Source organism: Nycticebus coucang, chromosome 5 (assembly GCF_027406575.1).
Source record: "Nycticebus coucang isolate mNycCou1 chromosome 5, mNycCou1.pri, whole genome shotgun sequence".
Lineage (NCBI taxonomy): Eukaryota > Metazoa > Chordata > Mammalia > Primates > Lorisidae > Nycticebus > Nycticebus coucang.
The window spans coordinates 52,784,409-52,807,579 of NC_069784.1; the positions used below are offsets into that span (position 1 = coordinate 52,784,409).

General features: G+C 44.2%; 1 protein-coding gene and 1 long non-coding RNA gene across 3 annotated transcripts in view; one reads left to right on the forward strand and one right to left on the reverse strand.

Moving 5' to 3' along the window:
• Nucleotides 1-5,667, forward strand: part of LOC128586189 (uncharacterized) — a 24,345-nt gene extending 18,678 nt beyond the window's left edge. Inside the window, exon 4 of the long non-coding RNA XR_008380201.1 lies at nt 5,534-5,667. This is a non-coding gene — a long non-coding RNA (uncharacterized LOC128586189). The remainder of the gene's footprint in view (nt 1-5,533) is intronic.
• On the reverse strand, nt 4,813-9,944 carry HJV (hemojuvelin BMP co-receptor). Of its 2 annotated transcripts, XM_053591797.1 has the most exons (4): nt 9,211-9,941; nt 7,738-7,924; nt 6,786-7,354; nt 4,813-6,206 (listed from the first exon to the last, which is right to left on the reverse strand). In XM_053591797.1, the coding sequence occupies exons 2-4, from the start codon at nt 7,832-7,834 to the stop codon at nt 5,586-5,588; spliced, it is 1,287 nt and encodes a 428-aa protein (XP_053447772.1). In that variant the 5' UTR covers nt 7,835-7,924; nt 9,211-9,941; the 3' UTR covers nt 4,813-5,585. The 2 variants fall into 2 exon arrangements, with proteins under 2 accessions (XP_053447772.1, XP_053447774.1); XM_053591799.1 differs by lacking the exon at nt 7,738-7,924 and having other exon boundaries at nt 9,211-9,944.
• Between the last annotated feature and the right edge of the window lie 13,227 nt (nt 9,945-23,171).

The following is a 23,171-nucleotide window of genomic DNA, read 5'->3' on the forward strand; positions in this document are numbered from 1 at the left end:
AGGTAGCTGGGACTACAGGTGCCTACCACAACACTTAGCTAGTTTTTCTATTTTTAGTAGAGATGGGGTCTTGCTCTTGTTCAGACTGATCTGGGACTCCTGAGCTCAAGGGATCCACCTGCCTCAGCCTCCCAGAGTGCTAGGATTATAGGCATGAGCCACCATACCTGGCCTGTTTGCTTATTTTTTAAAGAAACTGCCTTGATTCTTCATAATTATGATCAAAAGGAAAAAACTGCCAAACCATTTTACAAAGTGGTTGTACTATTTTATATTCTCACCAACACCATTTGAGAACTCCATATTTTGCCAACACTTGTTATTTGCTTTTTAATTTTAACCATTCTAGTGGGTATATTGTACTTTCTCATTGTGGTTTTAATTTTATTTGTCTTTCCCTAATGATTAATGATGCTTGGCATCTTTTCATGTGCTTATTTTGAGCTATATATTTTGAATACTTCATTGGTAATAGATACAATCCTAAGTCTGGGCAGAGAAATAGTGTTGCATGACAGGTCCCATGAAAGAATATCATCCACCAGTTGCCTGTGAAATTCTTCTCAATTGACTTGAAATTCCCACCCCTGAGGGACAAAGGTTGCTCTTTTTTCTTTTTTTTGAGACAGAGCCTCAAGCTGTCCCCCTTGGTAAAGTGCCATGGCATCATAGCTCAAAACAACCTCAAACTCGTGGGCTTAAGCAATTCTCTTGCCTCTGCCTCCCAAGTAGTTGTAACCACAGGCACCTGCCGCAACACCCAGCTATTTTTGGTTGTAGTTGTCATTATTGTTTGGCAGGCCTAGGCTGGATTCGAACTCACTCTGGTGTATGTGGCTGGCACCTTAGCTGCTTGAGCCACATGCGCCGAGCCAGGTTGCTCTTTTAAGAGGATCAATACAAAGAGTAAGTCTTTTAAAAGATGTTTTGCCTGTAGTCCCAGCTACTTGGGAGGCTGAGGCAAGAGAATTGCTTAAGCCCAAGAGTTTGAGGTTGCTGTGATCTGTGATGCCATAGCACTCTACTGAGGGCAACAAAGTGAAACTCTGTCTCAAAAAAAAAAAGATGTTTTGAAGGCTCATGCCTGTAATCCTAGCACTCTAGGAGGCAGAGGCGGGTGGATCCCTTGAGCTCAGGAGACTAGCCTGAGCAAGAGTAAGACCCCATCTCTGAAAGTAGTCAGGCATTGTGGCAGGCGCCTGTCATTCCAGCTACTTGGGAGGCTGAGGCAAGAGGATCACTTGAGCCCAAGAGTTTGAAGTTGCCATGTGCTATAATGACTCAGCACTCACACTCAACCCCACTGAGACTCTGTCTTAAAATTTAAAAAAGATGTTTTTTTGGCTTGGCGCCTATGTCTCAAGCGGCTTAGGCGCTGCCATCTCCAAACAACATTGACGGCTGCAACCAAAAAATAGCTGGGCATTGTGGCAAGTGCCTGTAGTCCCAGCTACTTGGGAGGCGGAAGCAGGAGAATCACTTGAGCCCAGGAGTTGGCAGTTGCTGTGAGCTGTGATGCAACAGCACTCTACCCAGGGCGACAGCTTGAGGCTCTGTCTCAGAAAGAAAGAGAGAGAAAAAAAGATGTTTTAAATTAAAATGCCTATGTTATCTGTGAGTGAAGGGATAGCACTGGATATGTCTCTTGCTTCCCCATTTTCTTCGATTAGAAGACTGTTTTCTAGGGCGGCGCCTGTGGCTCAGTCGGTAGGGCGCCGGGCCCATATACCGAGGGTGGCGGGTTCAAACCCGGCCCCGGCCAAACTGCAACCAAAAAATAGCCGGGCATTGTGGCGGGCGCCTATAGTCCCAGCTATTCGGGAGGCTGAGGCAAGAGAATCGCTTAAGCCCAGGAGTTGGAGGTTGCTGTGAGCCGTGTGAGGCCATGGCATTCTACCGAGGGCCATAAAGTGAGACTCTGTCTCTACAAAAAAAAAAAAGAAGAAGACTGTTTTCTAGATTAACTAAAGGTTATTTCAGAAAACACAGAAATTGCTTTCAGAGAATAGCAGAGTGGTTGTGGCCCTTAGAGAAGGTGGAGAGGAGGAAATAGGTAATGAAGGATCACAAAAGAAATTTGAGATAGACAGTACATCCTGTTTAGTGGTTGTGGCCCTTAGAGAAGGTGGAGAGGAGGAAATAGGTAATGAAGGATCACAAAAGAAATTTGAGATAGACAGTACATCCTGTTTAGTAAGCACTGGCCCATGTATATACAGTTATTTGTTAGTATCTAAGGGGGATTGGTTCTAAACCCAATCCCAGCCCTCTAATACCAAAATGAGAGGTTGCTGAAGTCCCTTATATAAAATGGTATAGTATTTACATGTCACATATTCACATCTTCCTGTATACTTTTTTTTAAAGTGAGAGTCTCTGTCCCCGTGGGCAAAGTGCTATGGTGTCATAGCTCACAGCAACCTCAAACTCTTAGGCTTAAGTAATCCTCTTGCCTTGCCTCCCATTTTTCTGGGACTACAGGCACCTGCCACAACTCCTAGCTAGAGACAGGGGTGGGGGTTTGGGAGTGTGTGTGTCTTGCTCCTGCTTAGGATGGTCTTGAACTGGTGAGCTCAAGCAATCCACCCACCTTGGCCTCCCAGACTGTTAGGATTACAGGTCTGAACCACCATTCCCAGCCTTAATTTTTCTGTTTTTAGTAGAGACAGGGATTCTCACTCTTTCTCACACTGGTCTTAAACTCCTGAGCTCAAGTGATCCACCAGCCCTGGCCTCTCTGTGCTAGGATTACAAACATGCATCATTGTGCCTGGCCCTCCTGTATACTTTAAATCATCTCTAGATTACCTCTAATACTTAATACAATGTAAATACTATGTAAACAGTTGTTATACTATATTGTAAATTTTATATTATTTTTCACTGTCGAGATGTTATTTTAAATTTTTTTTTTCCAAATATTTTCAATCTGTGTTTGATTGAATCTGCAGATGCAGAACTAGTAGATGCAGAGGACCCAACTGTGTATGTGTTCAGCAGAATATTGTTGGGTGGATGGGACTGAAAGGAAGGGATGAGATAACATTGAATGCCTGGTTAGATCAGGAAAGGCAGCTCCTAGGTGATGGAGTATCTGAAGAGGGGAGGCTGAGATCAGAAACAAGGAAAAGATAGCAGATATGAAATTTACCTCCTTTGTAATTTTGTTTAGAACAGTACTGTTACTTTAGGACAAGTTTGTTGATGCCCACTGTGGCACCCTGTCATTGTGTGAATAAAAACAGCTAGGACACAGATTGAAGGCACATGCCTGCAAGAGGTGGACTTCCCCTATCTCCAGGGAAGCCCCAGTCCTTGCTGCCCTGGCCTTTTATTGAAACATTATACAACAGGTGTGGGGGCCCACGTGCTAGGATCACGTGTTTAATGGTCGCCACATGCTCTTTTCCCAGGGGCTGGACTCCCACCCTGCTGTAACCACCAGTGTTCAAAGTATCTGTCCCCTGCTTGCTAACAGGGGACAGATTAACACCTGCAGCTACTTGAGGACTTGTCTCCGGGCTGCAAAACATCTCCTAGTCAGCTAGAAGATTGTCTCGCTCCCAGTGCCTTCTCTCAAGAACTAGTGGCCACTCCTATAAGCCTGGTGCTTGGTCACCTGGGTCAGAATAACTTCTCTTCTCTTTCTTCTACAAACTAGATTCCTTCAACTTCAGGCTTTTCCTCCTTTCCCAACTCTCTTGGCTTTAGATGAGAAGAGATGTCAACCATTCAGATCCCCTCACCTGCCCAGCTCTACAACCCAAATCTTTAATGGCTCTCTGTTTTCTCGACAACAGTGTAGTAGTTAAGAGTTAAGTCTATGGCTCCAAACTGCCACTTATTAACTAATTAGTTAATTAGTTAATTAACTTATATAACTGTAGGCAAGTTGCTTAATCTTTCTGTACTTCAGTTTCCTTATATAAAAATAGAGATAAAAATAGAGATAATACTACCTTTCTTAGAGAGTTATGTGAATTAATATTTTAAAAGTGTTTAGCACATTGCCTGCCAGATTTTAAGCTCCAGTAACTGTTAGGTTAGGTATTCATCAAATTTAAACTCCTTGAATCTATATATATATATATATTTTTTTTTTTTTGGAGACAGAGTCTCAAGCTGTGGCCCTTGGTAGAGTGCCGTGATGTCGCAGCTCACAGCAACATCAAACTCTTGGGCTTAAGAGATTCTCTTGTCTCAGCCTCCCAAGTAGCTGGGACTACAGGCACCCACCACAACACCCAGCTATTTTTTGTTGTTGCAGTTGTCATTGTTGTTTTTTTAGCTGTCCCAGGCCAGTTCGAACTGCCAGCCTCAGTATGTGGCCAGTGCCCTACCCACTGAGCTACGGACACTGCACCCTTGAGTCTGTTTTTAAGGTGCTTCTTAATCTGGTCTCCGCCCATCTGATCTTCTGTCCTACTGTCTACTTCATTTGCGTCTTGCTGGCTTCTTTACTGAATCATGAATCTATGCATAACTGCAGATGATTTCCATTGTTTAGAAGGTCCATAACAATTCAAATCCTACTGTTTGCAAAGTTCACTTAAATTCCCATCTTCTCTATTACCTCTTATTACTCTTACTACTTTAGTTCTCATCAACCATCTTCCTGCCTAAATTCATACTTTAGTGAATCATCACACAGTCATGTTGCTGCACATGAATCACTTTTGTCTCTCCAGTAGCCTGCTGTCTTCCTGAAGACAGAAACAATATCAGGCTTCTGAGCCCTCTTTCAGTGTCGTGAACGTGTTGTCTTTACTCCATTTGAAGCCTCCAGAAAGAGATTCAACATAGGCAACAGAATGGCGTGAAGAATTCATAGCTTTAATGATGGATTAGTTAGGGGTGGGGATGATGGCTTCTGTCCTATCCTTGCTGTTCTCCAAAAGCAGAGACTCCCTTCCCATATATCCAGATAATGCCCACTTAATTTCTGAACTAAGAAAACAGAACATACCTGACTGACATATTTTCATCATAAACTTTACCCCTATTTCCTCCTCTTTTGAATTTCTTATGGGCAATGATCATGTGTTCCTTTTTCAGTTCTTGCCTCTTAAAAAAAATCTGAACCCTTAATTTATTGATCATCAGGACCCCTCCCACTACCTCTAAGCTTATGGAGGCAATCTCTGAAGTAGACAGTAGATTAGAGCAATTTGCTTACAATAAGCAGGATTGGAAAAATTGGTGGAGAGCACCTATGGAGGTCTAGAATGCAAAAACTTTGTCTACTTAGCCGGGCGTTGTGGTGGGCGCCTGTAGTCCCAGCTGCTCGGGAGGCTGAGGCAAGAGAATCGGTAAGCCCAAGAGTTAGAGGTTGCTGTGAGCCGTGTGACACCACGGCACTCTACCTGAGGGCGGTACAGTGAGACTCTGTTTCTACAAAAAAAAAAAAAAAAAAAACTTTGTCTGCAATCTTTATTCTGTAACTTCGGCCTCATTTGACTATGGATAAATGTCATTGTTTCATGTCTCCTGGTCTTTATGATTTTCTTTAGTGATTCTTTATGTTCTTCCATAGCATTCTCAATGTCCAAATCATCTCCAAATCAGTACTGGGATTGCTGACCTCCTTACTGAATACAAAACCACAGAACAAACAGCCCAGAAAGTGGGGCTAGGATGGTTGCTGAGGAGAGAAGAACCCCAGCATCGGAGGGGAAGAGATGCAGCTTCTCTAAGTCTGGCAGGAAGGCTCGGGCATCTTCCAGAGCTGCCTGAGCTGCCACAGTAAAGTTGGGGTCACCAGAAATTAAAACATCAAAGACACAGGAATGGAAGTAAGCATCTTCCACTGGAAGCCCTTCCTTGCACAGCTGTCTGGCTGTATCAATGGTCATAGCTCCCCGACGATTGCGCTCTGATTGAGAGAGTCGCTGACTTGGAGGGCATCCCCCAACACAGAGCTGCAGGTCCTGCTCAGCAGAGAAGGCCCTGGCCACATCCTCTGCTACCTTAATAGAGAAGGAGAGCTGCCCAGCTGCCTGCCGAATGATTATAGTTGTGCCAATATAGGCAGCTCGGATCTCCACATGACTTCCAGGGTTAGCAGTTTGAATGGACAAACTGGAGCCTCCAGGTCGGTCACCTCCATTGACAGAACCATCTTCAAAGGCTGCCGGAAGATTGTCCACTTCAGCCTGGTATACCTTCTGATCAATGCATTCCTGCATGTTCTTAAATATGATGGTGAGCTGTGAGGGCAAGAGGGAAAATAGTTCATTTTGAGCTCAGTGCATCCTGCCCACAATCAAACCTGAGTATAATCGGGGATGTGATCCAGACAGAGATGCAAGGTTTTTTTTTTTTTTTTGCAGTTTGGCCCAAGCCAGGTTTGAACCTTCCACCCTCGGTATATGGGGCCGGCACCCTACTCTCTGAGCCACAGGCCCCGCTCAGATACAAGGCTGCTCACGGCCCTCAATCCTTCATCCCTGCTTCTACTTGGGTTTCAATATCGACTCCTCCCTACTTAACCCCTGTCTCTCCTCAATCTCAGCAACTCCCAAGAAGTTTCCCTTCTGAAACGCCTCAAGTCTGCTCTCACTTTCTCTTCAGTATTTCCTGCCTTTGAGTGACATTCCCATCAAGGTAAGTAATTTATAGCAGCACGTGTTTGGTAGGAGGGAGCAATTCAAGACAGGGGAGTGGTCGAGGAAAAAAGGGAATGAGGAGCACAGCTGTGGAATAGCAGGGACAAGGAGGAAGTGGTACTGAGGGGTGACTACGAGAGAAGCTCACGAATGAGTCAGGAGGAAAATGGAGTCCCTGACCTTCCGGGTGGTGGTAGCGTTGGCCCCAGATGCCACGGGCGAGCTGGTGGCCTGGACAAAGAGGAAGTCGTTATCCAACAGGGGCCAAGCTCCTTGGACGCGGCACGTGTGAAAGTGGTGGTGGAAGCTGCGCACATGAGGGTCGCCAAAGGAGGCGCAATGCAAGAAGCCCGAGGGACGACCATGTAGCCGGGAAAACCGGCTTTCGTAGTCACAGGGGTCGGGGGCTAGGAGGCCCGGGCCGGCACCTGGAAGGGCGGGGTCCCGGGGCGGGGGAGGCGCCGTGGGGCCCTGGCGCGAACAGTTATGCTGGATCATCAGGTCTTCGATGCCGTGCACCGCCGAGTGGAAAGCCAGGTCCCCGCGGCAGGTGCGGGCGGTGCGCCGAGTGCAGAGCGCGTAGGAGCGGAGGGCTCGGCAGAGGCCACCAGAGCCCACCCCTCCACCTCGGCCACCACCGCCTCTTCCTTCTCCTCCTCGAAGAGCTCCGGATGAACCCCCACCTCTAAGGCTCAGAGTGGACGATACATACTCTGCATTGCAGCGGAGGATCTTGCATTGAGAATGAGCTGAGGACGGAAGGGAGTGGATTGTGAGACAGTTCCCAGACCTCTGCTCTACCAGAGTATGCTCCTAACTCTTCCAAATTTCGTCAAGGGATTTCAGAAGTTCCTAAAACTCAACTAAGGGCCTTCCCCGGTCTCCAACCCCCAGCTCGCTAGTCCTCTGTTAACTCAGTCTTACTAAAAATGAGTAACCCTGCTACAGCCGTGCTCCCTATCAATCAAGGGCTTCCCCAGGTTGAATGAAAATAAAATAACATCTATTTGAGAGTAAGGTGAATGACTGGGGCTCCTCAGCACCTGTCTCTCCTCACACGTGCTCACATCCCCAACCCTAAATAGCAGCCTGCCCTCTGGATTTCCCCAACCCTTCCCCGGCCCTTCCTTACCATGTCCACAGAGGAGCAGCAGGAGAGTGAGGGTGCTTAGAGTTGGGGGACTGCCAAGGGGGGACCGTGGACTAGAGAGCTGGCCTGGATCCCCCATACCTACCCAGCCACGGCCCCCCAGGTGTGGGCTCTTCCCAGCTGATGACCCTCCTACCTAGGGAATTTTGACGGCTTGACCTGTAAGTGACTGAAGAAAGAAATTTGGCAGGGCATAGGGAGAGAGAAGAGTTGAAGAGTGGTCAGGATGATGTGAAGAGAATCTGGGGAGATTAAGAAAAAGATGAGCAGACTGGAGTTTGGGGAGAAGAGGTGTCCCCAAACTGTAAATATGCCTATTAAGCTTCTGTGCCCTTCTCCTGTGGACACATTCAGGGCCCCTGTGCAATGACCCTAGATGGGGGTGGAGAGAAGGTTGAGTGAACTGGGGGGTGGGGGCAGAGTCCACTGTATTGCCCCATCCTGAGCTACCAAACAGCAGATATGCCAAAATGGGAGGAATCATGGGGATAGATCAAACACCAGTCATCAGTGGGATTCCCAATAGAATTAGGATCTGAAAACATTTTAGTAGTATACTGTTTATTTGTCCCTCCCAGTCCTCAAGGGACACCCTCCAGGAGTCTTCATTTCTTTTCACTTCCTTCTTTGTGTCAGAAGAACACAAAGAGTAAAGAAGGAACACCTTTCCCATCTAGAATATCAGTATTCAAATGAAAAGAGAACCAATCTCTTTTAACAGCTCTAGAGAGCTTCCGTTATAATCCCTCTGTCTCATTGGATAACAGGGAGCAAACCAAGCTTGCAAATCAATCCTTGTTTGTTTTACTTCTTGTATGTTTCCAAATCTGAATGAAGAACTGTTCTTTCCATTAATCTCCCCTTTGCAAATTCAGAATTTTTCAGCCTTTTGCTGAGGGCAGGGGTTGGGAGGGATTAATTGCCTCCAGCAGAACTCCCCATCTCCTGGGATAAAGATATGATTGGGAGAAGAGTCCTGGAGGAGGAAGAATAGAATGGAGGAACCAGCGGTTTTTTGAAATATAATTTATAACAAGGGGCAGTCCTCACCCTTGGAATTCCAATGTGAAGGGCATTGCTAAGTAGGGGCAGACTAGAAGGGTGTCAGTGACTAATTGTCTGAGGCCAGATTTGACTTCAGTGAGAAATATACAGAATAAAGAGTGTGGAAAACTCTTAAAATTTCATCAGAAATCTTAATGAGTTTAAAAAGGGAGCTGGGGTAAAGAGGGAGCTCAGACTGCTGGAAGAGAGACAGAAGATTAACTTCAAATGTCTAGAGGCCAGAGATCAGAAAGAAATGAGAGAAAAGGAGAAATGGAGATTGGGGCACCTCGATAGGGAGAGATCCTAACTTTTGGACCAGAGACCTCCAAGTAGGTATCTGTGATTTTATAAAAGTCTAACTTCAATCCAAAAGCTTATTAAAGGAATTGCAATTTCATTTTGACTTACTGTTTCCAGAGGTCAGACATTACTCTGACAGTCGATTCTCCAGCCATGGTTGCCTATTCTGCCAGTCAGTTCCAAGCAAGGGGTCCCTTATCTCTTTCTCCATGTCCCCCTGAACTCCCCAGATTGACTGCAATCTCACTGAGGTCACAGAGCCAGAGAAGTTTTGATGTGGGGAGAAGGGGGAGCATATGGCTGGCCAGAGTACTGGACAGCTGAGCGGGGGAGGGAGGTTGCTACTGAGTTGACGGTTTTAAAAATAGCTAAGTCCAAAATTCCAGGAACGTTGGTGGGGGTAGGGTATGGAAATGGAGGGAGTGGGAGGGTAGGAGGATTAGAAAGAATATGGAGCAAGTGAGAGAAGGGAGACAAAAACAGACAGACAAGTCAGGTATCCAATTCCAGCTAGTGTAACTCTGTAGTCATCGCCTACTCCAGGCAGCCCTCCAGTGTTCTTAATAAGCTCTTGGCCTTTCAAAATTATAGTGGGTGATTGGATACCTTACATTTCCAATGCTCATCTTTGCTACATTGAATATTATGTTTAGTCTCTACAAATGGTATCTTGGAGTAGCTGACTTTAAGTCAGATCCATAATGGAAGTAATTCACAGCACCTCTCTCATCTGTGTAGACAGTATTTTAGAAGGACTAAAAAAGCCAGCTGTCCAGAGAAGAAATCTGAGCTCTGAGTTGTTTAGGATGACGGTTCATTCGGTCTTTCTGAAGGAAAGTACTACCAAATCCAAAAAGGGGGGGGGGGGACCAGATATGTAGCAGCACCCCTCGCCCCCTACCATAAGAATGTGACCTTTTGTAACTGTCCTAGGAAATAGCCCCAAGCTGAAGCAGATAACCGGTAACTGGTTCTGAAAGAAAAAAGCTAAGCAAATGTTTTTTTTTTTTTTTTTTTTTGTAGAGACAGAGTCTCACTGTACCGCCCTCGGTAGAGTGCTGTGGCGTCACACGGCTCACAGCAACCTCCAACTCCTGGGCTTAAGCGATTCTCCTGCCTCAGCCTCCCGAGTAGCTGGGATTACAGGCGCCCACCACAACGCCCGGCTATTTTTTGGTTGCAGTTTGGCCAGGGCCGGGTTTGAACCCATTGAACCCATCACCCTCGGTATATGGGGCCGGCGCCTTATCGACTGAGCCACAGGCACCGCCCCACTAAGCAAATGTTTAACTGCTGATCTTGTCTTAAGACAGATGAGTAATGAACCAGAGTCCTTCGTATCTGGAAAAGCCCCTATATCTGCTACCCCTCCCTAAAGCCCCTGCTATGTCTGCTACTCCTCCCTACTTTATGGTTTTTGCCTTTATAAGCTTATAAAACCTGCTGTTCAGGGCTTGACTCCTCGGCTCCTAAAAGAGTTGTGAGTCAAGCCCCAGCATGCTGGAATAAAATCCTCTTGCTATTTGCATCAAGCGCCGTCTCTGCGGTTGGTTGGGGTCGTCAGAGCTCAGGGCAGAGTGGGGGGTCCTGCCCCAAGTCTTTCATTTCCAGCTCAGATCTTTGCATCTGTCTATTCCCCTACCTCCTCCATTTTTGTTATCTTAATCCGTACTGCAATTCCTCCTCCTTCCCTATCATTAATATACACAAAATATGAACTCCTGAGTTGCTGGGGGAAAGACTAACAAAGGCAAAGAGGTGAATAAAGAATGGAAATGGAAGTTTTTGAAGGCTACTAATTCATAGGGGAGGGGCAGTTGGAGAGATACATGGAAAGAAAGATTCAGAAAGATACTTTTGTGGAGTAATACAATCTTGTGATCTTAAGATATTGCAACCAAGGAATTTAGCCATATCATGTTTTTGCAGCCAAAGTGACATGTAATCTTTTAGTACTTGCCAAATAAAATTAACACAAATACTCATTCCCAAATAGTATTGTTGCAGGAAGATGAGGCCCAGTGGAGAGAAGAAGCACCCAAACACCGTATTTAAGAAGAAAAAAGCTTCGGGGTGGCGCCTGTGGCTCAAGGAGTAGGGCGCCGGTCCCATATGCCAGAGGTGGCGGGTTCTAAACCTAGCCCCGGCCAAAAACCACAAAAAAAAAAAAAAAAAAGAAGAAGAAAAAAGCTTTTATTTAGCCAGTGGCACGAACGGCATAGAAAACTTCAAAATGGCCACACTGCTCGACTGGCTTGATGGTTCCCTTTTTATCTCCAGGTACCTTTCTCATTGGTCAAAAAATTCCAACCCCCAGGTACCTTTCTCATTGGTCAGTTTGAAGCAAGTGGGGCAAGCTGTTCCAGTCCTCACAGAACTACAGGATTTCACAGAAGTGGAAATTTCCAGGTTCCAGGAAGTTAAGCCTACAAATTACTAAGAGCTGAGTCACCATGGAGAGGACTCTGCTGGTGTATCCTGGTGGTCTCCTTGAGAAGACCTGTTCTCCTAGACCTCACCTTTCCCGGGTATCCTCTCTCAGTATAACTAAGGCATCTGTACCAATTGGTGCTACTTTTAATTCAGAATCTAGAGGCCCACACAATGCTCTTTTCATATATGTGTGTATATATGTGTGTATGTGTTTCTGACAACTTCAATATTTCTCTCAACTATAAGAGGCAATAATCGTAAGGAGTTTTTGTGGGTTTTTTTATTTTTCATTATTTAGGTTTTTTTTAATCATAAGTAGTTTTATTACAAAAATGTAAAATGCCTCCAACCAAACTATTCAAGTGACTTTAAATAATTTGACTATGATAGCCCAAGTGGGATATAACCTAATGACAAAGAGAAGTGACAAAAAAAAATTTGTTTTGAGATAGAGACTCATTCTGTTGCCCTCAGTAGAGTGCCATGGCATCATCATGTTACCAGAATTCCTTTCTGCATTAAGTCCTTGGTCTCCAGGATTCTAAGAATGAATCCACGGACCACAGATCAGTGGTAAGATAGGATTTTATTAGACGGAAAGGAATACAGAAGGAGTAAAAAAAGCACCAGAGCTTCTGGCAAAATGGGAAGTCTCTCAGATAGGTCCTTTGTCTAGGGGTATATATCTCATTTTGGCCAGGATTTGGTAGGTGGAAAAACACCTTTTCAAAGTTAATGAGTGTATTAACAAATGAAAGAATGCGGTTTCTCTGCTGGGGCAAGGTTATTAGGTCTTTGCAGTTTTTGTCTCAAGGAAGGGATTAGGGTGTGTGCTCTCTGCTCTAGGTCGACCAACCCAAAAGGTTTCAGGCTGCTTTCTTCAGGACCTTGCTAGAAGCCTAGAGCATGTAGGCTGGAAAGGGCAGCTTGTTTGTGCCTTGAGATGGGGGTCTGATTTCTGAGTTTACCTGGGCCTAGAAAATGGGGGCTAGGGGGAGGTTCCTGTCCAACCCTGAGTGAGGAAATCCTGTATCAATTATAGCTCATAACAACCTCAAACTCTTGCAGTCAAGCTATTGTCTAACCTCAAACTCTTGGCCTCAAGCAATTCTCTTGCCTTAGCCTCCCCCATAACAGATTACAGGTACCCACCACAGTGGGTAGCTAGTTTTTCCATTTTTTTAGTAGAGATGGGGGCAGTTCTTTCTCTTGCTCAGGCTGATCCCTTAACTCCTGAGCACAAGTGATCCACCCTTTCAGCTTCCCAGAGTGCTAGGATTACAGTCGTGAGCCACCGTGCCCAACGCCCCCAGCATTTTTTTTTTTTTGAGACACAAGTCTCACTAAGTCCCCTTGAGCACTGTGAACACTGTGTACTAAGTACAGCTCACAGCAACCTCAAACTCTTGGGCTTAAGGGATTCCCTTGCCTCAGCCTCCCAAGTAGCTGGGACTACAGGCACCTGGTACGCCTGGCTACTTTTTTGTTGTAGTTGTCATTGTTGTTTAGCAGGCCCAGTCTGGGTTTGAACCCTGGTATATGTGGCCAGTGCCCTATCCCCTGAGCTATGGACACTGAGCCTCCCCCTACAACGTTTTTAAATAGCCATGTTATTGATTGTAGAGTTGGTATTGTTATTCTGAACTATGTTAGGTGTATTGTATATCGTGGGATTTAAAATATGAGTAAGTAATAACGTTGGTGTCTTTGAAAAGCACGCTTTTTCGTGTGGAATAAAGAGATACAGATTTATGACTGATGAAATTAAAAAAAAAATCTGTAAGTCTGAATTTAATCGCAAGTGTACCTGTGAACTCATGGTATATTTTATCCTAAAAAACTTCCCTAGCTTTATTCTGAAAAGACCTAGAAACAATGTATACCTCGGGCGGCGCCTATGGCTCAGTCGGTAAGGCGCTGGCCCCATATACCGAGGGTGGCGGGTTCAAACCTGGCCCCGGCTGAACTGCAACCAAAAAATAGCTGGGCATTGTGGCGGGCGCCTGTAGTCCCAGCTACTCGGGAGGCTGAGGCAAGAGAATCGCTTAAGCCCAGGAGTTGGAGGTTGCTGTGAGCTGTGTGATGCCATGGCACTCTACTGAGGGCGAAAAAGTGAGACTCTGTCTCCACACACAAAAAAAACAACAAAAAACAATGTATACCTCTAGTGTCCAAAATACTAATTCCCCCTAAAAGGAACCAGGACTCTTTGGATAAATGGCTGATTTCAAATTTAGGGCAAGAATTGCCCCAATGAAGGATAAACAAGGAAGACTATTAGGATTGTAACATAACTCAGGAGCCAAATAAAGTAATTCCCACTGGCCAAAGATGTGACAATGGAGCATCAAAATGCAATGGATTGAAACACATCAACTATATTTAAATTAATAAATTCATAATGATACTTAAAAATATTAAGTTGTGCAGTGGCATTTACAACTAATCAATCATGGACAGTTATAAATTCCTTTGTTCCTTCTCCACTCTCACTGCATCACTTGTCACTTGACTAACCTAAAAAATAAAAAAAAACTAATTGGTCATTTTTACAGAATGCTAGTAGATTATTTAGAGAGCTGCTAGTAATTCAGAAAAATCAAATATTTATCTTGGTGTTCCTATGGGAACTATATTTTAAAGTGAGGGGGGAATTTCTGTTTGTAGAAGTATTCCAGTAAATAAATGAAAAAGGAATAACATAATTTGAATATCAACATTTTATAACTCCTAATGATTTAATATACCTAGGCAGTGATAAACAATGGCTGTTATTTTAGTGCCTTTGGTAGAGTGCTATAGCATCATAACTCACAGCAACCTCAAACTCTTGGGCTCAAGTGATCCTCTTGCCTCAGATTCCGTAGTAGCTGAGACTACAGTGCCAGCCACAATGCCCAGCTGTTTTTAGAGATGGGGTCTTGCTTTTGCTCAAGCCGGTCTGGAACTCGTGAGCTCAAGCCATCCACCTGCCTCGGCCTTACAGAGTGAAGGATTAAAGGTGTGAACCACTGTGCCCAGCCTCATTCTCCATTCTATAATTTTGTCATTTTATGATATTAGGCTGCGTACAGTGACTCACTCCTGTCATCTCAGCACTTTGGGAGGCAGAGAGGAGATTTTTTTTCTCAAATTAGCCAGGCATGGTAGCTTATTCCGGTAGTCCCAGCTACTCACAGGCTGAGGCAGGAGGATCACTTGAACCCAAGAGTTTAGGGTTGCAGTTAGCTATGATCTCTCCACTTCACTCCAGCCTGGGTGACAAAACAAACACAAAAAACAAAAACAAGAAAGGGGGAAAGAAAAATGTTGGCGCCCATAGTACAGTGATTACGGCGCCAGCTACATACACCGAGGCTGGCGGGTTTGAACCTGGCCCTGGCCAGCTAAATAACAATGACAACCGCAACAACAACAACAACAACAAAAATAGCTGGGCATTGTGGCAGGCGCGTGTAGTCCTACCTCCTTGGGAGGCTGAGGCAAGAGAATCCCTTAAGCCCAAGAATTAGAGGTTGCTGTGAGCTGTGACACTCTGGCACTCTACCAAGGGTAACAGAGTGAGATTCTGTCTAAAAAAAAAAAAATTGAGAATGTTCTATAAGTGGAATTATGTGGCACTTGACCTTTTAGGATTGGCTTTTTTTTTTTTACTCATCATGATTCTCTGGAGATTCATTCAGGTTATTAGGTATATCAGTAATTTTCCCTTTTTATTATTGAGTAGTATTCCATCCTATAGATGTACCACAATTTGCTTAACCATTCACCTGTTGAAACACATTTGCCTTGTTTTCAGTTTTGGGCTAGGTTATTATTAATATGCTGTAAATGAGGGGCGGTGCCTATGGCTCAAAGGAGTAGGATGCTGACTCCATATGCTGGAGGTGTCCAATTCAAACCCAGCCCCAGTCAAAAACTGCAAAAAAAAGTGCTGTAAATGTTTTGTGTGCATGTACATTGTTATTCTCTGGGATAAATGACCATTAGTGCAAATGCTGTGTCATATGGCAATAATATATTTACTTTTTTTTTTTTTTTTGGCCGGGGCTGGGTTTGAACCCGCCACTTCCGGCATATGGGACTGGCACCCTACTCCTTGAGCCACAGGTGCCGCCTAATATATTTACTTTTAAAAATAACAACCAGGGTGGCCCCTGTGGCTCAGTGAGTAGGGCACCGGCCCCATATACTGAGGGTGACGGGTTCAAGCCCAGCCCCGGCTGAACTGCAACCAAAAAATAGCCGGGCGTTGTGGCGGGCACCCGTAGTCCCAGCTGCTCGGGAGGCTGAGGCAGGAGAATCGTGGAAGCCCAAGAGCTGGAGGTTGCTGTGAGTCCTGTGACATCATGGCACTCTACCGAAGGCAGTAAAGTGAGACTCTGTCTCTACAAAAAAAAGAAATAATAACAGCCAAACTGTTTTCCAGAGTGGCTGTGCCATTTTACATTCTCACAAGCTAACGATCTGGTTTCTCTGTATTTTCATCAGCATTTGATGTCACTATTTTTTATTTAGGCATTCTGATAAATGTGTAGTAGTATTTCCCTAATGGCTAATGATGTTGAACATCTTTTCTTTTTTTCTTTCTTCTTTTTTTCTTAGAAATGGGGTCTGGCTCTAGCTCAGGCTGGTCTTGAACTTTTGAGCTCAGGAGATACATGAACATCATCCTTTCATGTGTTTATTTGCCATCTGTATATCCTTTTTGGTGAAATGTCCCTTTATGATTTTTGTTTTGTTTTATTTGTTTACCATTTTCTCATCGGATTTTTGTCTTGTTTTGTTTTGATTTTTAAGACAGGGTCTCACTCTGTTGCCCAAGCTTGAGTGCCATGGTGTCAGCCTAGCTCACAGAAACCTCAGTGATCCTCCTGCCTCAGCCTCCCAAGCATCTAGGACTACGGGCTTGATAGTTCTTTATACATTTTAGATAATAGTCCTTTGTTGAATATATGGTTTGCAGATTTTTCTTCCAGTCAGTAGCTTGTTTTTTTATATCCTTATAACAGGATTATTTGCAAAGCAAATATGTTTAATTTCAGTGAAGTCCATTTTATGGTTTATCAGTTTTTCCATTTATGGATTGTGTTTTTGGTGTCAAGTCTTTGTATGGTTCTTTTTTTTGAAAAGAATGTCGCCCTGGGTAGAGTGCTGTGGAGTCACAGCTCACAGCAACCTCAAACTCTTGGGCTTAAGAGATCCCCTTGCCTCAGCCTCCCAAGTACCTGGGACTACAGGCGCCCCACACGTCCAGCTATTTTTAGAGATGGCGTCTCCAACCTGTGAGCTCAGGGAATCCACCCACCTCAGCCTCCCAGAGTGCTAGGATTGCAGGTGTGAGCCACTGAGCCCACCCTTGAACCATTTTTGTAATGATTATTTTAAAATTGTTGTCAGATAATTTCTAACATCTCTGTCATCTAGATGTTGTCTGGTTTCATAAAGTTTGAAATCTTTCTCATTGTTATGATGAATGCCTTTGGAAATTTTTGACATTATGTTTTAAGACCCTGAATATTTTTTTTTTTTTTTTGAGACAGAGTCTCACTGTGTCGCCCTGGGGCCTTGGGTAGAGTGCTGTGGCGTCACAGCTCACAGCAACCTCCAACTCTTGGGCGTAAGTGATTCTCTTGCCTTAGCCTCCCAAGTAGCTGGGACTACAGGCACCCTCTACAACACCCAGCTATTTTTTGGTGCAGTTGTCGTTGCTGTTTAGCTGGCCCGGGCCAGGCTCAAACCTGCCACCTTTGGTCTATGTGGCTGGCACTGTAACTACTGTGCTAAGGGCGCCGAGCCAAGACTCCGAATCTTGTCTCAATCTTCTGTTTCAGTTGGCTTTCTCTGATACTGCTCAGGCAGAGGGAGGGGGAGAGAGAGAGAGAGAGAAGTGTCTGTGGGGGTGTGTGTGTGAGGTGCCTTGTTACAGCCAGGTAGGTGTGGGAGGCCAGGTTTTATACTGACAGGTGAGGAGAGGAGCTTCTTATTACTCCTGGGTAGAGGTAGGAATTTCAGTTCTGTACTAGTTCTACATTGATACCAACCTAGCCAGGAGAAGTATGAGTGCCTCCTTACTGCTCCCCACATGACCTCCACTGACACTAGGGGATAAGGGTAGCCTTATTACCAGTGAGTTTTGGTGAAAGCTCTGACTCTATTATAAAGTTTCCTCTGATACCACCCCAGTAGAAAAGGGGAGGGATGCCCCCTAACAGGCCTGCTGAGAGTAGACACCCCATCTAGTCTCTTCTGAAATGGGTAAGAGTGAGCCACAGTTTGTTTCTGCGGTGTTTGGCTGGAATATAGCCATTATTGTCTAAAACTTTTCTGTTTTGTTAGGCTTCCTCATCTTTCAGCTAAAGGCTTTTGATAGGAATCTTTGGCTGCTCCTATTGGCATTTCTACGTTGCTGGCTTCTTCAGCTCTAAGTCTGAGTTAGATGAGGCAAAAACAAAGTCCAGGTGAATCAGCATCATGTCATTATGCCTCTAGCTAGTCTACCTCCTTTTTCTCTCTTCACCTTTCAGAGTCATCTTTTGTTTGTTTTATGTGTAATATCTAGCAGAGGTCCTCAAACTTTTAAAACAGGGGGCCAGTTCACTGTCCCTCAGATTGTTGGAAGGCCGGACTATAGTTTAAAAAAAAAAACTATGAACAAATTCTTATGCATACCACACATATCTTATTTTGAAGTAAAAAAACAAAACAGGAACAAATACAATCGCCTCATGTGGCCTGCGGGCCGCAGTTTGCAGACCCCGGATAGGGTTTTGATTGTATTAGGAGGAGGAATAGGAAAAAGTACATCTACTCAATCTTCCCTGATCCATTCTCTCTCTTTTTTTTTTTTGAGACAGCCTCAAGATGTCGCCCTGGGTAGAGTACTGTCATATCATAGCTCACAGCAACCTCCAACTTCTGGGCTCAAGTGATTCTCCTGCCTCTGCCTCCCAACTAGCTTAGCTGGGATTACAGGCGCCTGCCACAATGCCCAGCTATTTTTTGTTGCAGCCATCATTGTTGTTTGGCGGGCCCAGGCTGGATTTGAATCCGCCAGCTCAGATGTATGAGGCTGGTGAGACTTGGTGGCTTGAGCCACAGGCACTGAGCCAATCCATTCTCTTTTATTCACTTATTTGGTTTTCCACTAGATTTTGAGCTGTTTAATTGTATTTTTTGTATCTTCAATGCATAGGCTGGCATATGTATTTTTACATGGAAAGTATTTTTAAAAAGGAAAACAGAGCTTGACTCCTCGGCTCCTAAAAGAGTTGTGAGTCAAGCCCCAGCATGCTGGAATAAAATCCTCTTGCTATTTGCATCAAAAAAAAAAAAAGGAAAACAGAAAATAGAACTGGGAGTGAAGAGTCACATTCCTTCCTCATCCACCCTTAGGTGTGCAGTGCCAAGAAGAGGAAGTTTAATGCTGTACAACTCATACTCTCTTTCCTCATTCCTCTTGTGTTACAAAAAATTAGGAGTAGGACCCCATATACAGGAGGTGGGAGGGGGGGCGAAATTAATTGATTAACTGATGAAAATTAATTGCTGTATAATTGTTGAACAAAATAGAAAGGCTGATTCCTCTGTGACATACAGAGAGAAATTGTTACCTTGTACCCATCCTCAGTACAATTCCTATATGTTGTTATGAAAGTTAGATAGGTTTTTGTTTTAGCTTTGAGGCACAGTGCATACCTGTCCAGTGCAAACAGCCGAAGTAAAAGAAAGTGGTTTCTGTTAGGTTCCTACCTGATGTGACCACAAGAGTATTGTTTTTGTGAAAATAAATGTCTTCCTAATTTATGGCATTTAAAGCCATAGGAAGGTGGAAATTGAATGAGTGGAAGATTAATGCTTTTCTTAAACAACATTCTTTTTTTTTTTTTGAGACAGACCCTCAAGCTGTCGCCCTGGGTAGAGGTGCCATGGCATCACAGGTCACAGCAACCTCCAACTCCTGGGCTCAAGCAATTCTCCTGCCTCTGCCGCCCAAGTAGCTGGGACTACAGGTGCCCACCACAATGCCCGGCTATTTTTTGGTTGCAGTCGTTGTTTGGCAGGCCTGAGCTGGATTCAAACCCACCAGCTCAGGAGTATGTGGCTGGCGCCTTAGCCACTTGAGCCACAGGTTTCAAGCCAGACAACATTTTTTTTTTTTTTTTTTATTAAATCATAGCTGTGTACATTGCAGAAAACATTTTAACATTGTTGTTTCGAAAACAAACAAAAATAACAAAAAGAACCCACCAATACTCCATATCCTACCACCCAAGCTTCGTGGCTACCTGTATACACCTATCATTTATGATTCGGTTTTTGAATTTTCTTTTTTTTTTTTTTTTTGTAGAGACAGAGTCTCACTGTACCGCCCTCGGGTAGAGTGCCATGGTGTCACATGGCTCACAGCAACCTCCAACTCTTGGGCTTATGCGATTCTCTTGCCTCAGCCTCCCGAGCAGCTGGGACAACAGGCGCCTGCCACAACGCTATTTTTTGGTTGCAGTTTGGCCGGGGCTGGGTTTGAACCCGCCACCCTTGGCATATGGGGCCGGCGCCCTACTCACTGAGCCACAGGTGCCGCCATGGAATTTTATTTTTCATTCATCGTCAAAGTATTTTCTGATGTACAAGAGTGTTGGGAGTGTGTAGTTACTTAAAAAACGTTCTATTTCAACTGATGGGCACAGAGTTAATCACATGGTGGTCATCTGAACAAACTAACAAAAAAATATCCTGAGGGGAGGCTTTTGATTATTTATTTCATTTTTTTCCCTCAACTTTTTGTTTGAAAAAATTCCAAACCTATATTTGATTCATTGTCGACATTTTGCCACATTTGCTTTCTTCTTGTGTTGTGCCCAGGAGTTCCACAAAGACCACACTGCCAAACAAGTCCAATTCACTGCAGAGTCCCTTTATTGAAGAGCCACCGGCAACTGCCTAACACCCAGCACAGGGGTTCAGAGAGCAGCCCCAAGTTGTCTGAGGCTCTGACTTTTATAAGGCAAATTTTTTCCAGGGAGCAAGCAAGCATAGTTACAGAAGCAAAAACAACAGTTAGGGGAAATCACTAGGGCAAGGCTGCTTAGTCAGTTTACACAATGCTATAATTAGGAGAGCAATTAGCAATTTTTTCTTTACAAAGCAGGTACAATTTACAATGTCCTAAGGTAATGTAGGGAGGAGGACTCACAGGTGAGGGTCATAAACAGCATGATCATAAAAAGCTATAATCATAAGGGCTACTTGGTCAGTAACTACATTAATAACCATTTTAGCAAAAGGCATTTACAGTTACAATGGGAGGGAAAACGAGGAACTCGTTTTAAGGTAAAAAGGAGTAAATAGTAAAATGGAGTTAAACTTGCTCTGTTAACATTTCAATATTATATACGGATGGTATGAAGATCACATTAACATAATCATGAGGTTGTTGTCACAAGGGTAGTTAGTGACTTTCTACACAATATTAATAATTCTAACAATTCTGGCTTGGCGCCTGTGGCTCAAGTGGCTAAGCTTGAGCTGGCAGGTTTGAATCCAGCCCCGGCCTGCCAAAGGACAACTACAATCAAAAAATAGCCAGGCGTTGTGGTGGATGCCTGTTTTCCAGCTGCTTGGGAGGTGGAGGAAAAAGAATGGCTTGAGCCCAGGAGTTGGAGGTTGCTGTGAGCTGAGATGCCATAGCACTCTACCCTGGGCAACAGCTTGAGGCTCTGTCTCAAAAAAAAAAAAAAAAAAAAATTCTAACAGTTGTAACCAGGTACACTTAAAATACTATGCAATGGGCGGGGAGGCAAGTGGAACTGGCTTTTTACTATAAAGCAATAAAATGTAACAAAACAATAGAATGGAATCAGGCCTGCTTTGCTTTCCCACTGATTCTCAGGAACAAGAATTATAACAAAAGTGAGTTAGGCTTGCTTCTCTTTCACCGTAACACTCCTCTCACATAAAGTTAATTTGCAATACATTGAAGGAGATGGTTTTAAACGTTCCTTCAATGCATATAATCTTCTTTCTTTCTCCTTACTCCTCCTCCTTTCTCATATTTTTGTGTTTGTTTGTTTGTTTGTCACCCTTGGTAGAGTGTCACAGCTCACTGCAACCTCCAGCTCTTGGGATTAGGTGATTCTCTTGCCTCAGCCTCCCGAGTAGCTGGGACTACAGGCGCCTGCCACAATGCCAGGCTATTTTTTTGTTGCAGTTTGGCTGGGGCTGAACCCATCACCCTTGGTATATGGTGCCTCCCCATCCTCCTCCTTTTTGAGACAGAGTCTGTTGCCCCAGCTAAAGTGCAGTGGCAATCATCACTGCAACCTCCAGTTCCTGGGTTCAAGCAATCCTCTTGCCTCAGCCTCTTAAGTGGCTGGGACTATAGGAATGCACCACCATGCTTGTCTAATTTTATTAATTTTTTTTAGAGATGGCGTCTCACTCTTGGTCTTAACTCTTACTGAGGCTGGTCTTGAACTCCTGACCTCAAATATTCCTCCTGCCTTGCTCTCCCAGAGTGTTAGGATTGTTAGTGATGTAAGTACAGCACTTGGCCTAGATTTATTTTTTGTTAAAATTTAGTAATCTGGGTGTTGGGTTAACCCTTTCAATCAGGAAACTCATTTCTTTCAGTTTTTGGAGAAACTTTTTTTTAGTGCTTCAATAATTTTCTCTCTTCGATTTGTTCTCATTTCTCTTTCCAGAATTCCTTTTATTCAGTCCAATGTTTGGGGAGCCTGGATTTATTTCCTAATGTTCCTATCATTCTTAATTTTTTCCCCTCCTTTTTAAATCTTTCTTTTACGGCTTTTTCTTTTTCTTTCTTTTTTTTTTTGAGACAGAGTCTCACTTTGTCACCTTCGGTCGAGTGGCAAAGAGCTTGGCGTCAGAGCTCACAGCAACCTCAAACTCTTGGGCTCAAGCGATTCTCTTCTCTCAGCCTCCCAAGTAGCTGGGACTACTGGAGTCCACCACAACGCCCGGCTACTTTAGGGACAAGGGTCTCCATCTTGCTCTGGCTGGTCTATGAACTGGTGAGTTCAGAGAATACACCGGCTTGGGCCTCCCAGACTGCTAGGATTACAGGAGTGAGCCACTGCGCCCAGCCTTTCTCATATTTAACAATTTTAAAGTTCTAAGATCCAGGGCTTCCTTTAGTCTCCAACTAGCAAGTGAAGCTCAGATCCTGCTGAACACGAGGATTTTCATTTCTATGTCATATTCATTTTAGCCTGTAAAATAAGGTGTATGAATTCACGTGACAGGAAAAAAAGCTACAATAGGCCCAGTATCTCCCAGCTATATTCCTTAAGGAGAAATTCCTGGTGGTTTTGGGCAAAAAAATTACTTTTCTACTGATCACAGTGAGGAAAGCACTCTAACTACAAGTGCCTTAGTTTCCTATCTTTGGGGATGGGGTGGGGCTGTGATCATGGGTAGATAATCCTCCCTAGGCTCTGAGAGCCAGGCTTAGGAATTCTTTCACAGTGTTTTTTACTCCAAGAGAAAAGTACTAAGTAGTCTGATATTAACCAGCGTTCAAAGATTTTAGAACCTAAGTAATGAAAGTAATACACATATGAAAAACAGGAAGTGTAAGTGGAAGCACACATTTAGTTAGAATGATACAATTTTAA

Bases quoted from the DNA above. Each gene is read 5' to 3' on its own strand.
- HJV (XM_053591797.1), bottom strand. From the start codon at position 7,834: ATGGGGGATCCAGGCCAGCTCTCTAGTCCACGGTCCCCCCTTGGCAGT. The intron at 7,355-7,737 runs GTAAGGAAGGGC...TTCCGTCCTCAG, and splicing joins GCTGCTCCTCTGTGGACATG to CTCATTCTCAATGCAAGATC. The intron at 6,207-6,785 runs GTCAGGGACTCC...TTGCCCTCACAG, and splicing joins ACGCTACCACCACCCGGAAG to CTCACCATCATATTTAAGAA.